Genomic DNA, 14,684 nt, shown 5'->3' with positions numbered 1-14,684 from the left:
CTATCTCTTCATCTCTATCTCTCTGTACATACATACATATATATATATATTTCCTATTGGTTCTATTTCTCTAGAGAACCCTGACTAATACGGGATCCATATTTTAAAATCAAATTTATATATGTAAGTATGTAAAAATAAATGCCTCAATGACCAAATGTGATTTACTTCTATGTTCTTAACACCACTGTACAGTACACACTCAATAAATGATTAATGCCTTAATATATGAATAAATGGATGTCTAAATCAAACAAATAGAATAAACTATTACCTTTAGCTGGACGAATGGAAAACGCCATCCCTCTTCCTTTGTTTACCGGTTGCCATTCAAATTGTGCAAAATAATTCTGACGATTATACAACCTGACTGTCCCCCGAAAACATGTTTTCACCAAGAAGCCTTGTGCTCTCAACACTAGCTCATTAGAAGATAGCTCAAGTCTTACTGGCAGGACAACTGCCATCACTAGGATGTGCCCACTGGGTATATTGTTCACAGTAAAGGTGAAAGACCTGGAACACAGCAAAAGCCTCCAAACTTAACAAATAGTTATTTGCAATTACAGAATTCAGTTACATGTAAAAATGCATATACTGTTAACATCCGCAATTAATTCTTAGCAAGTAATACATCAAAATAATTATGAGTGATAATTAGACTACCATTGAAACATGAATCTACAAATCTACACGTTGATTTACACACAGTTTCTATGTTTTGAGACCAAATATAACATATACTACAATTATTTGGGCAAAAAAATACATATTCTACAAAAGGACTTTTTGATTCTAGCATGCAGAAATTCGAAAATAAGTCCTACTTCCAAAATTTTCCCATGGTGGCAGATTCAAATTTCACTGAAATGTAAGTACTGGCTGTAGGTGGAATCACATATGAAAATTGGTTGGTTTTCCGAAGTTCTTCCAAATTAACATCTAACTGGATCAGAACATGAATAGATAGCATGTTAACAACATGCAGTAGATGAGTATTTGTGGAATTCACACAAACATCGCCAAAGTTAAGGACAGAGGGCCCTGAAAAAAGGAAAAATAAGTTAGTAAGTTTCATGTTGGCAAATGTGCTCATTTATTTATTTTTTCTGTTTTCATGCTATAGTTTGATCAATTAATTTGTAAAAAAATGGTACTTAGAAAAACATTTATTATAATACCAGAAATTATTAACCAAGCTTTTAATCTAAATGTCCATAATTTGATGTTTGGAGATTATTGGCTAAAATTCAATATAAAATATATTCTGATTATATGGAAAATTATATACGAAAATTAGTAGCACTCATTATAACTCAACTAGTACACTGACTGGATACTCCAACACCCTCTCCACTCCCATCGATACATTTATGTTCACTTATCCAGAATTTACAGAAATTGGCAATTTTCCTATGACTCATTGTTTAAGTTTTCCTCTTTAAATGCCAAAAGTTTTTATATCGTAACAATTTTATTAATTATAAGTCTTATCCTGTTTTTATAACAGCTTGGTTTAATTATAACTGATATATAGTAAACTGTACATGTTTAAAGGGTAGAATTTCCTGAGTGTTCACATATGTATACACCTGTGAAACCACCACCACAAGCAAGATAGTGAACATCCATCACTCCAAAAAGCGCTCTTGTGTCCCTTTATATTCTCCCTCCCACCATCCTCCATGCTCCCCCTTCCCAGACAACCACTCATCTGCTTTATGTCACTGTAGATCATTTTTCATTTTCTAGAGTTTAAGTGGACTACAGTATGTATGGTTTTTCTCTTTCTTTCACTCAGCAAGTTCTCTGAAGATTCATTTAAGATGTTTCATGTACCAATAGCCCACTCCTTTATATTACTAAGTAGTTAAGTATTAGTCCATGATAGGTGAATGTTTGTCTATTCACCTGTTGATTGACACTTGGATTGTTTCCAGGTATGGTCTATTACAATTAAAGCTGCTAAAACATTTGTGCATAAGTATTTGTTTGAACATATGCTTTCATTTCTTTTGGATAAACATCTAGGAGTGGAATGGATGCATAATATGGCAGATATCTGTCTAAACGTATAAGAAACTGCCAAACTGTTTTAAAGTGGTTGTATAATTTTACACTCCCACTAGGAGTGTATAGAAGCCCCAATTCCCTCGCATCTTCGGCACCAACTGAAATGGCGAGTTTTTTGTTTTCTAACTTTAGCCATTCTAATATATTTATAGTACTATCTCATGGTACTTTTATTTTGTTTCCCTTACAAGTAACAATGTTGTGCATCTTTCCATGTGTTTATCTGTCATTTATATATCTTCATTGATGAAGTATCTGTTCAAATCCTTTGCCCACTTTTTAATGGGCTTGTTTATTTTCTTAAAACTGAGTCTCAAACGTCATATACATTCTAGTTGCAATTCCTCCATCAGATATATAATTTGCAAATATTTTCTCTCAGTCTATGGCTCATTTTTATCCTTTTATAAGTATCTTTTGAATAGCAGAAGTATTTAAATTTGGTCAATTCAAATTTATCCATTTCTTCTTTTATGGATGTTTTTTGTGTCATATCTAAGATGCTTTTGCTTTCCCCATGGTCACGGATATTTTTTCTTATCCTTCCTTCTACAAGACTTATGATCTGTTTTGATTTAGTTTTGGTATATAATATAAGATATGGATACAAACTCCTTTTTTTTTTTTGAGTGTGGCTCATGTGTTCCAGCACTATTTATTGAAAAGAATATACTTTCTGCACTGTATTGCTTTTGTAGACTTTTGTCCAAATTCAGTTGTCCCATATGTGTAGGTCTATTTCTGAACTTTCACTTACGAGTCATTGGTCTATGTGTCCATATTCATGTCAATACCACATTGTTTTGCCTACTATAGCTTTACAATAAATCTTGAAATCAGGTAGTATTTTTTTTTTTAAAGATTTTATTTTTTTCCTTTTTCTCCCCAAAGCCCCCCGGTACATAGTTATATATTCTTCGTTGTGGGTCCTTTCAGTTGTGGCATGTGGGATGCTGCCTCAGCGTGGTCTGACGAGCAGTGCCATGTCCACGCCCAGGATTCGAACCAACAAAACACTGGGCCGCCTGCAGCGGAGCGCGCGAACTTAACCACTCGGCCACGGGGCCAGCCCCGAAATCAGGTAGTGTTTTATCTCTAATTTGTTTTCCTTTTTCAAATTGACTATTCTAACTATTTTGCATTTCCATGTGAATTTTACAATGAGCCTGTCCATTTCTAAAAAAGATCTCGTTGGGATTTTGATGGGAATTGTGTTGAATCTGTAGATCATATGGATAGCTTTTTAGTATCTTTTATGTGTCTGCATAATTTTTGAACATATGAAATACAGTTATAAAAACTGTTTTAATGTCCTTGTCTGATAATTCTAACATATATATATCAGTATTAGGTAGGTTTAATTGATTAATTATTCTTCTCATTATATGTTGCGTTTTCCTGCTTCATTTTATGCTAGTAATCTTTGTCAGATATAGCTAAATTTTATCTCACTGGTGCTGGGTATTTTTCCTATTCCTATAAATATTCTCGAGCTTTGTTCTGAAAGGAAGTTACTTTGAAACAGACTGATCCTTCCAGGTCTTGCTTTGATGAAAGTTACCTGGGTACAGATAGTGCTCTGAATAGTAATAACTATTCTCCACTACTGAGGGGGGCACTTCTGAGCACTCGGCCCCAGTGTTCCATGAACTACGAGGGTTTTTTCCCAGTCTGCCAGGTAGGAACTTTCAGTCACTATTCCTGGCCTGTATGACTACTGGATGATTCTACAATCCTTTCTAATGGGTTTTTCCGTACCTCTACACAGTTTCCTCACATCCATGAGCCGACCAGTATTTTTTGGAATAAATGAAGGGAACCCTTGGCAGAACTCTGAGGTTTTCTTTGTATGCAGCTCTCTCTTATCCTATACTCTGCCCTGTGAGTTCTGGTTTACTCAATGACCCCAGTCTCTCAGCAAGGTCTCCTCATCTCGAGGATTCCATCAGGTTCTTCCGGGTTCCTTCTCCTTGTGCAGTGGCCTGGACAGACTCTCACAGCAGTAAGCTTCGGTAAGGCTCATGTAGATTTTTCCCTGTCAGATACCATCCACCTTCATTTCCTGATATCCAGTATCTTGAAAATTCTTGTTTTATGTACTTTTGTGTGTTGTTTTTGGTTGTTTCAGGTAGACGCGTAAATTTGGTTCCTGTTACTCCAACTTGGACAGAAGTTGAAGTTTCCCTGCCTTCTTAAACTGAGTTGATAAGTTAAACTTTATGAATGTGTTAGTGTCTGTTATAACGAATATCACTTACTAGATGCTTAAAAGGTCTTTGTTGCCTATCTAAACAATAAAGACCTCGCATTGAGGATCCAGAGTCTGGGGCCAGACATGGGGATAGGATGGGACTGAAGAACATGTTACAGAGCATGGGGACTCAAAAACCAGTGTGAAGGGAGAAAGCTGGAATCAGACTCAAACACGCATTCCTGGTCTCCAGAGAGTAAATGCAGACAGACATAGACATGGGACAACAAAATAGGAACAAAATATGAGGAGACACAAAACATAGCGAGGTGCCCTGACACTGTATCCCTGGCCAAAGGGCTGCCTATAGGAATTAGTAACCTCAAAAAAGAAGGGTAGGACCTGGAGAAGGGACAATCTGGTTTGAATAACAACAGTCCTTAGAGCTCCTGGAATTTTTTCCTGTCCGTCCCAATGGCCCTCACCAGTATACATGGTAAAATCTTGGCCATTGGATTTTAATTTTTATGCTCTCTTACATTATGATAAGGCTATGAAGCTTCCATTCTCTGTGCTCTGTTTTCCAGCTCTTCACAAAAGAGAAATACAATGTATGCGATAAGTATTGCAGATTTTAGAATACTTCTATTCCACATTTCAAGAATGTATTAATTGAGTAAACACAATCCACTATATTCCACTGCTAATTAAAAATAAAAATGTTGACAAAATCCATAAAGTGACTATCAGAAACCTTTGAAAGGTATCAAATATGGACTGGCTGGGGATCTCATAAATAGAAAGATGAACCTATGGTGAATTTCCCTGGGTTATGATCTTGGCCTGGGTACTAGAGTAGCCTGCAACCCATGCTCTCTACCCAAAGAACCTGGAAGAGGGTAACCCCACAGGGCCAAATCCTTTTGACTATACCTGCCCTATTCCAGGCAAATGCCATGAAAGAAGTTGAGCCCCTTAACACTAGGTGCTAGAAAGACTATGGAGTGGAGCCCTGGCAACCATCGCTGCCCTGCACTAAGACAAAGAGAGACGTCACTCCTTCCCCTCTCCACTAAGTGCTCTGGAGTTCCTGGAATAGAGGTCTGTCAACCACACCTGCCCTGCACTAAGCCTAATGGAGGCAGTGTCCCTCTCCCTCTGGACCAGGCACTTAAGAGAGTGTAGGATGGAGTCCTGTTGCCTACTCCCACCCTACACGAAGAGAAGCAGTAGTAATATCTCTCCTCTCCTCACTTGGCACCGCACAGTCTGTGAGATGAAGGCCTGTTGGCCAAAGCTGCCTTGCGCTAAACACACATTAGCAAACAGATGCTGCCCTCTCTCCCTACTAGCATAGTGACCACAGGAATTGTGGGAAGGAGCCCTGTTGACTATTTCCACACCTCACTAAACTAAAGCAAATAGTTGACACCACTCCCACTCCCACCCAGAGAGCAGAGGAAGGGTACAGAGAAGTGGGAATTAGAGAGAACCTATTTTAAATCTGGGCATGAAGTTATGGTCATATCCGGAGTAGTCCATATGTGAAACCTACCGGAACCAACACAGCAAATACCTTAAGAACTAAACTACAGTGTGAAATAATGCCTGTGTTTCATGTTGTCCTCTGGGTAGCACACAAACAGAGCAAACCAAAATAGCACTGCAAAAGCTTTGAAAATTAAATTGGTATTTGTAGTACAGCACACAAATGTGGACTAGAACATGTGTTCTGAAGCTAACTGGATTGAGTGCATCCCAAAATAGACGATTTAAATAGTAAACAGAGTCTCATAGCATTCAAAACATCCAGGGTAAAACCAAAACTACTGGGGCTGGCCCGGTGGTGCAGCGGTTAAGTTCACACGTTCTGCTTCTCGGCGACCCGGGGTTCGCCGGTTCAGATCCCAGGTGCGGACATGGCACCGCTTGGCAAGCCATGCTGTGGCAGGCGTCCCAAGTATAAAGTAAAGGAATATGGGCATGGATGTTAGCTCAGGGCTAATCTTCCTCAAAAAAAAAAAAAACAAACAAAACAAAAAAACCAAAACTACTCATCATACCAAGAAACAGAAAAATCTAAAAAAAAACCAAGACTAAGATGATAAAGACATTGGAATTATTCAACAAGAGTTTTTAAAAAGCTATTATAGGGCCAGCCTGGTAGAACAGTGGTTGAGTTTGCTGTTCCGCTTTGGCAGCCCGGGGTTCACCAGTTCAGATCCCAGGCACTGACCTATGCACCACTTATTGACTCATGCTGTGGCAGGTGTCCCACGTATAAAGTAGAGGAAGATGGGCACAGATGTTAGCTCAGGACCAATCTTCCTCAGCAAAAAGAGGAGGATTGGCAGCAGACGTTAACTCGGCTAATCTTCCTCAAAAAAAAAAAAAAAGGTATTATAGGGCCAGCCCTGGTGGCCTAGTGGTTAAGTTCAGTGCACTCCACTTCAGCAGCCTGGGTTTGCTTCCTGGGCAGACCTACACCACTCAGGGTGAATCTTCCTCAGCAAAAAGAGGAAGATTGGCAACAGATGTTAGCTTAGGGAGAATATTCCTCAACAACAACAAGAAAAAAAGCTATTATAAAAATGACAGAATAAGTAATTATGAATACTCTTGAAATAAACAAAAAAAGGTTTCAGCAAATAAATAGAATATCCAAAGAAGAGCTAAGTAGAAAATTCTACAGTAAGAGAAATAGAAAACTAGTGGGTAGGCCCAATAACAGAATGAGATGACAAAAGAAAGACCTAGTGAACCTGAAGAAATATCAACAGAATTTATCCTATCTAAGGAACAAAAAGAAAACAGATTGAAAACAAAATTAAGAGAGTGATGCTACTGACACAGGCATTGAAGGATAATCTGGGAATGCCACAAATAACTCTATGCACATAAACATGGCATCTTAGATGAAGGGGAGCGATTGCACAAAAAAACTACCAGAACTCTCCTAAAATGGTGTAGATTATCTGAATAGTCCTCCAACTATTAAAGAAATTGAATTTGTAATTAAACATCATCTGAAAATCAAATCTCCTTACCCAGATGATTTCTCTGGAGAATTCTATCTAACATTTAAAGAATTCTACACAATCTCTTTTAGAATCTAGTAGAGGAGTGAATACTTCCTAACTTTCCCAACTTAGTTTAGGAGGCCAACATTCCTCTAATGCCAAAACAAAGATACTACAAACAAAATAAAACAAAGCAAAACTGCAAACTAACGTATTTTATGAAAATATATGCAAAATTCCATATTATGAATTAATAATACTGTGAGGCAGATAAAAAGGAAGTTGGGGGAAAAGCTGAGAGAAATATGCTGTACAGAAAAATACAGATTGTGAAAGAGATATGGGAAGAGAAATTGAGATAGAACGTATGGCTAGAGAAACCTAATTTCAAATCCACTCCTTCCCACTAAATATTTGAGCAACTTGATCAGGTGTTTCACCTCTCTGGGCTTCATTTTGCTCGTCTCTAAAATGGAAATGAAAGCAGTTACCTCATAAATTATGTCATTTAAAAATTTAAAGGAGATCATGTTTGTAAATTGTTCAACACAATGCCTGGCTTTAATATACATCAATAAATGGCAGTTTAAAACCAAAATGGACATACGCTGATGAAGCAAACAACACTTTGCACAATTTCCAATGTAATCCAGACTCCTATAATAGTTTTCACTAATTGATTCCATTAATCTTCCTATCCTCTAAGTGTCTTTTGACAATCACTCTAATTAAAAATATATATATATATTATAAATATAGAGCAAAATTTTCTGAAACTACAATCTTCTTTGATAGTTCCAGTCCCTGTTCTGTGCACAGGCTTCAGAAAGCACCTTTACAGTGTGAAAATGAGGGTGACCCTCCCGCCCAGTTCATAAACTGCCACATCCATACACGCTTCCTCCAGCAGATCCAAAATTCCCACCAACAGGGTTGCTGACCCTGTAAACACAGACAGGGCCCTGTCCCCAGAGAGCCTCTATTAAAATGGCCAGGACGCCAGGTGAGGAAGGAGAGAAGTTGATGGAGGAGTTGTAGAAGAGGCACTGGACACTGTCTTCTAACTCTGCTCCTTTTGCATTTGTGTACATCTACTTGCCTGACTGCTCAGTCACCAATTTGGAAGACACAAAGCATTTACCACCCAACAGTGAAAGCTAAGTTCCTGGTGCTACAAAGCCCAGTACCTATCACATGCCTGGCACAAAACAGAGAGACAGTGAATGGTGTTTGACCTGAACTGAACTGCATACACAAGCCCAGACAGGCAAGGAACTAATGAGTTTCCAGACTGCGATGCCCAAGTGCCTCGTTGTCATCGTGTGGCAGGGAGGTTTAGCTCCAGTGCTCTTAGGGTATTCAGTCCTACTTCTCATTCAGAATCGCAGTCCAACTCTATTTACCAGTCCTGCCACCCCTTTTCCCCAGAGCCAGATCCTGCTCTGGGCATTTCCCGTAGGCCTCACTGATCTTAGACTTGGCCACTGACCGGCCAAAACAAACCGCCACCACCCAGATATTTAATCACTTCCCACTGCTTTGCCTCTGACCTTGCACCTCTTTGGACATCATCTTTAGTCTGGATAATATCAGAGGTGGCATTTACCAACTAATTAATCATTCTCTGTCCACGTCTCCCTTGGGGCCACCCTAACCTTGCCTACAAGGAAATTCAAACTCCCTCTTCAGACCAGTAGAGCCATGCTTTCTTTAACTGTAAACATCCTTTAACAGGCTTGGTGAATATGACCTAGGGAGGGAAACTATGTGATACCTCTGCAAGGTTAAGGGGGAATTTTCACTTATTTCCTAACTCATGTCTAGGGGTGTTATCAAAATAATAATGATCTCAACGGCAAATATTCAGGGAAGGTCAACATCATGACGTGAGGTTTAATACAGGTTAGGACAAGCAACAGACAGAGGAGCCAGAAATATTAAGACAGAGATGCAGGAACAAGACAGACAAAATAGGTCTTAATAAGATCCTATATATACCTAGAAAGGCCAAAGCAATCTTGAAAAAGCAGAGTAAATTTGGAGGACTTACACTTACCGATTTCAAAACTTACAGTATCAAAGACAGCGTAGAACTATCATAAGGACAGACATATAGATCAATGGAACAGAAATGAGACTCCAGAAATAAATCCCGATATATGGCCAACTGATTTGCCACCGAGATGCCAAGGCAATTCAATGAGGAATGACAGTATTTTCAACAAATGGTGCTGGGACAATTGAATATCCACATACAATAACATGAATTTAGACTTGTAAAGCACATCATAAACAAACATTAACTCAAAAGGAATTATAGTCCTAAATATAAGATCTAAAATTATAAAAATTTTAGGAAAAAACAGGAGTCTTTGAGTTAGCTAAAAATTTCTTGGGCATGATATCAAAAGCCTGATCTATAAAAGAAAAAATGTGATAAATTCAACTTCATTTAAATTAAAAACTTTTGTGCTTTAAACAACGTTATTAAGAAAATGAAAAAAAATATGCCACAGACAGAAAAAATATTTGGAAAACATAAATCTAATAAAAGACTTTTATACAGAATATATAAACAATTCTTACAACTCTATAATAAGGCAAATATTCAAATTAAAATTGGGCAAAGAATCTGAAAGACATTTCTCCAAAGAACATACACGATTTAAATAGACATTTCTCTAAGCAAATACATGAAAATATATTCAACATCTTAGTCACTAGGGAAATGCAAATCAAAACCACAGTAAGATAACATTCCACACTCAATCAGATGGCTGTAATCAAAAAGAGAGAAAATAAAAATTGCTAGTCGGAATGTGGAGAAATTATAACCCTCATACATTGTGGGTGGGACTGTAACTTGGTCAGTCACTTTGGAAAACTTTTGGCAGTTTCTTTCAAAGATAGACAGCAATTTACTATATAACCCAGCAATTCCACTCCTAGGACTCTAACCAAAAGAAATGGAAACATTGTGTTCACTCAAAGAATTATATGTGAATGTTTATTCACAATAGCCTCAAACTGGAAACAGCTCACTGTCCATCAACTGGTAAAGTATAAACAAAATGTGATAGTCCCATAAAATGAGACACTACTTAGATATAAAAAGGAACAAAATATTTATTCCTACCACCCCATGGATGAACCTCAAAAACATTATGCTAAGTAAAAGAAACAGTATAAGAGAGACCACATATTGTACGATTCCTTTTATATGAAATGTTCAGAATAGGCAAATCTGTAGAGATGGAAAGTTGACTAACAGCTGCCTGGGGCTACGGGTGGGAATAGGGAGTAGCTGCATGGGGTCATGAAAGTGACAGCAGCATTCTAAAATTGAATTGTGACGATGGTTGCATAATCTTGTAAATTTACTAAAATTCATTCACTTGCATACTTTGGTGAACTTTATGGAATATAAATTATACTCCAATAAATCTGTTTCAAAAAAGACTTTAGTAGAGTTTTTATAGACTCTTACCAACGATTACTTGATGAATTTGCTTTGGCGTCAAAATTAAGCTGCAATCATGTTTTTCACGGGGTGTGGATGGGTCTGATTTAATTCCTTTGAGAACCTGTGAAAAATCACACTATTCCAAAATTAATTGTTCAACATCACCAAAAGATATTTTAGGAATTCTCATGGCATAATCAAATGTAAAATATTGCACATGCCTTTCTTTTGAGAGACTTTGTCTCCTTGGATGCTATATGCCTGGTACTTAGCAACTCCTTAGGTTTGATCCGACGCTCCACTGAAGATAGGTCCTCTTCTATTTCGCCTTCTGAGAGTGAGGGTGACTTCAGACCAGATCCTGGTTGTAATCCTATGTCTATATCATTATACGAATACATGTACTCCCTATGGAAATCATAATAATAACTAACTGAGGCCAAGTCTGTTAGAAAATACATCTGTAAATCCAAATATTCCCCATTGTGCATGCTGTCGCTGCCTCACTCAGACCCACTTAAGGAGACTGATGCGCTAATCTGCATAAGATTGCCCTCAGCTGAGGAGACCCCATTCTCAAAAGCCTCCCCAAGGAAGTTACGCCCACCCTACCATACCCAGGGACAGCTCACAGTCCATGACTGATGTGGAGCACAAAAGACAAGCCCCCTTGGCTCAAGGCAGGAGCAACTATGTGATATGATTTACCAAAGAGACCCTAGGCAGCAGGCTGAGTGTAAATTTTATTTGAAACACATCCTTTCTGAGTTCCCTCCCCTGCCCTATCCTGCTTCCCTCATCCTGGACAGCTTTCTCCTAAAAGAACACTTTCCAAATATCACGTGTGCTGGAATCTGTCTCAGGATCTGCTTCTGGAGAAAGCCACCTAGACATTCCCAAATCAAAAGCAAGAAAGGAAATAATTGCAGTTAAAGTTCAATATTTTGCTATTTTCATATGTGAAAAAGTCACTTAAATCACTAAAAAGAAACTCAAGAGTAAAGAAAAAAATTCCAGCTCTGTAGGCATCATGATCTGTTTCATATTGTTTGAGGAAATACTTTACCTCTCTGCTTGCTTCCGTAGGCGCACATTTCTTAAACATTTAATGTATCTTGTATAATAATCGTCATGTGCTTTCTTTTCTATATTTTCTAATTCAGTGTATGCAAAATCAGGATCCACATAGTTATATCTGGGAATCTTTGTGAAAATCGTCCTATAAGATGAACAAGTCTTATTAATATTTATATATATATATATATGTGCATTTATTCAATCACTATTTATTGAGTGCTACCCATGCCAAGGATTGGACGTAGAATAGTGAATGAGACAGAGTCTAGTCCTTTCCCTCACATGTTATTATATATCAAGATACTATTACATGTAGAACTAGTGTGATAGCTAATTTTCTTCTTAAGCTAATCAGAGACAATCCCTAAGGTCATCAGGATGTAATGGCACTTACCTTAAACCCACTCATGGGAAATTAGTTCAGTGAGCAATTTGGACACTTCTAGATTAGAGATGGGACTAGATGTGAATCTGATTAGTGTTTCCTAAAAGTTAACTGCCTTTAGACCATTGTGATCAAAATTAGAAAAAGAAATATAGAATAATGAATCCTTTTGTTAAACATTCTATTTTCTCAGAGCTTATGAAATAACTATCAACAATAAATCTACACAAGAAAACAATTCATGAAAGAACTGCAAACTATTTATGTCTATATTGACTCAACTGGGTTAATGCTCTTTCCTTTCACCCACCATATATTTTCCATAAAAAACAAAAAGTACAATTATTCACATCTTCTGGCCTTGCTCTACCTCAATCCTCAGTAAATTTTATTAATCATTAAGACTCTCACACTCAGTAATTAACTAGTAAGTATGAACCTATTAGTCATACAGTCAGATGAAATTTAATCTAATATTTCCCTGTTTTCAACAATTCTTCAATGGTTATGGGAAGACAGCTTTAACATAGTTAAAGTCTTCAAGAGAGAAACAAATGTTTTGTTTTTCAAACATAGTTGTTGATTTTTAAACTTCCCTTCAGGCTCTGGAAACCTTAACCACCTTTAAAACCTAGAAATAATTCCTATATCTGAAGTCCCTATGTATGTAACAGGAGAAAAGGGAGACTTGGAAAGGAGTAAGTAACACCATAAATTCCTGATGTGACAAAGAGCTGGCTATTAACATATCTAAGTGTTTATCACTCCTTAAAGAATACATATCAAAAAGTACTTCTGCAGTGTTGAGTAGCAGATTTTTTTAAATGTGCAAAATACAGGGGGCAAAATTGCCATGTAAATAAAATATTTTTCCTCATTTATTTATTAAAAAAATATTTACTGGGTCCGGCCTAGTGGCGCAGTGGTTAAGTTCACACACTCCGCTTCGGCAGCCCAGGGTTCGCCGGCTTGGATCCCCAGTGTGGGGATCCCCGGCGTGGACCTACGCACCACTTATCAAGCTATGCTGTGGTGGACAGCCCACATATATAGTAGAGGAAGATGGGCACAGATGTTAGCTCAGGGCCAGTCTTCTTCAGCAGAAAATAAAGAGGAGGATTGGCGGCAGATGTTAGCTCAGGGACAATCTTCCTCAAAAAGAAAAATTTACGGAGTACCTACTATATGCCTGACACCGTTCTAAGCACAAGACATACTACAGTAAACAAAAACCAGACAAAAATTCCTACCTTATTTATTTTTATTTTTTATTTTTTTCTACCTTAATTTCTTCTCAAAACTTGGAAAGGTAAAATGCATTAAAAATAAAATAGAAATTATGGTTACCAACAATTTAATAAACTGTAAAATTTCATTACTTAAAGTTACTAATTGCTAGCCAGAAAATAAATTTTGGACTAAATTTTGTATTTCTATTAATATGGAAAAGAGTAAATTGAGAAAAATAATTATGGCCATGAGATAAATAGGAAATGCTTAGCTTTCTTCAAAAAAATTCTGGCATTTTCAGATCATCTGATTAATATTGATTTAGAAAGAAACAAAATATTAATATTAAATTAACACATTATACCTCTCTCTATATATATATGTGTACAAGCATAGGAAAGAAGTGAAAAAAATACATAAAACATTGTTTCCAGCAGCTCCCTCTGCAGGGTGGGTGGAGTGCAATGAGCCAGACAGAGGGATGGGCTTGCCTTTTTTATACTAAACAATTAGTGAACATGGAGTCTCAGTGATTTTTACGCTGCTGTGTTTTATGGCACTTGTCAAATAAAAAAGATAGAGAGAGGCTGATGTGGATGAAATCCGTAAAATAAAATAATAAGATAGACTATATAAAAACCCAGAATTTTCCAATTGTGGATAATAAAACAATTATGGCCTAAAAATCAAAAGATATTGCAAGAAAATGGCTGTAAAATTAAGTGAGCTTAATGACTCACCAAAGGTAAAGAGACAAGTAGAGATAGTCTACTAGAAACACACAAGCAGGCAGAAAAGAAACTCATTTCAGTCTCAAATGTGTAACAAGCGGCCCTGGTCTAACGGCTCAGATAAAGTTGTCAGGATGCCTGGGTTTCTTGTCACTAAGCATTGGTAAGCTAGTAATTTCTTTGAGGTTTGGATAAATGTAAATTGAGGTTTAACATCACTTATAGTCCTAATTGGGGAGGTTTCAGTTTAATTTAGGAAAGGTCATCGGAAATGTGACTTTGAGGGAAGTGAACAAAGATGACGACGACGACTATCGATCTTTCACAATTTTAAATTTTTCTTTTTAGTCTGAGATAAATTCAAGCTCTCAGCCATACTTAATGAACATGATTACTCAGAGGACTTGATACATTTCAAAAAGTGATTATTTCTATTATTACTCTACACTTGTCAACAGCATATTTTAAAAATCATCTGGTAAACCATTCACTTCTGGCAAGTACACAGTAGAGG

At 37.2% G+C, this 14,684-nt stretch overlaps 1 protein-coding gene across 2 annotated transcripts in view; it reads right to left on the bottom strand.

Moving 5' to 3' along the window:
* CFAP47 (cilia and flagella associated protein 47) overlaps nt 1-14,684 on the bottom strand; it is a 423,199-nt gene that overhangs the window by 372,729 nt on the left and 35,786 nt on the right. For both annotated transcript variants that reach the window (XM_070502678.1, XM_070502679.1), the window contains exons 11-15: nt 11,814-11,966; nt 10,969-11,155; nt 10,772-10,868; nt 828-1,044; nt 275-516 (exon numbers count right to left, since the gene is read on the bottom strand). In XM_070502678.1, coding sequence (XP_070358779.1) covers nt 275-516; nt 828-1,044; nt 10,772-10,868; nt 10,969-11,155; nt 11,814-11,966 — 896 coding nt within the window. The remainder of the gene's footprint in view (nt 1-274; nt 517-827; nt 1,045-10,771; nt 10,869-10,968; nt 11,156-11,813; nt 11,967-14,684) is intronic.

Source organism: Equus asinus, chromosome X, assembly GCF_041296235.1.
Source record: "Equus asinus isolate D_3611 breed Donkey chromosome X, EquAss-T2T_v2, whole genome shotgun sequence".
Lineage (NCBI taxonomy): Eukaryota > Metazoa > Chordata > Mammalia > Perissodactyla > Equidae > Equus > Equus asinus.
The sequence above is the reverse complement of the archived record's forward strand: the minus strand, read 5'-3'. Positions and strand labels throughout refer to the sequence as shown.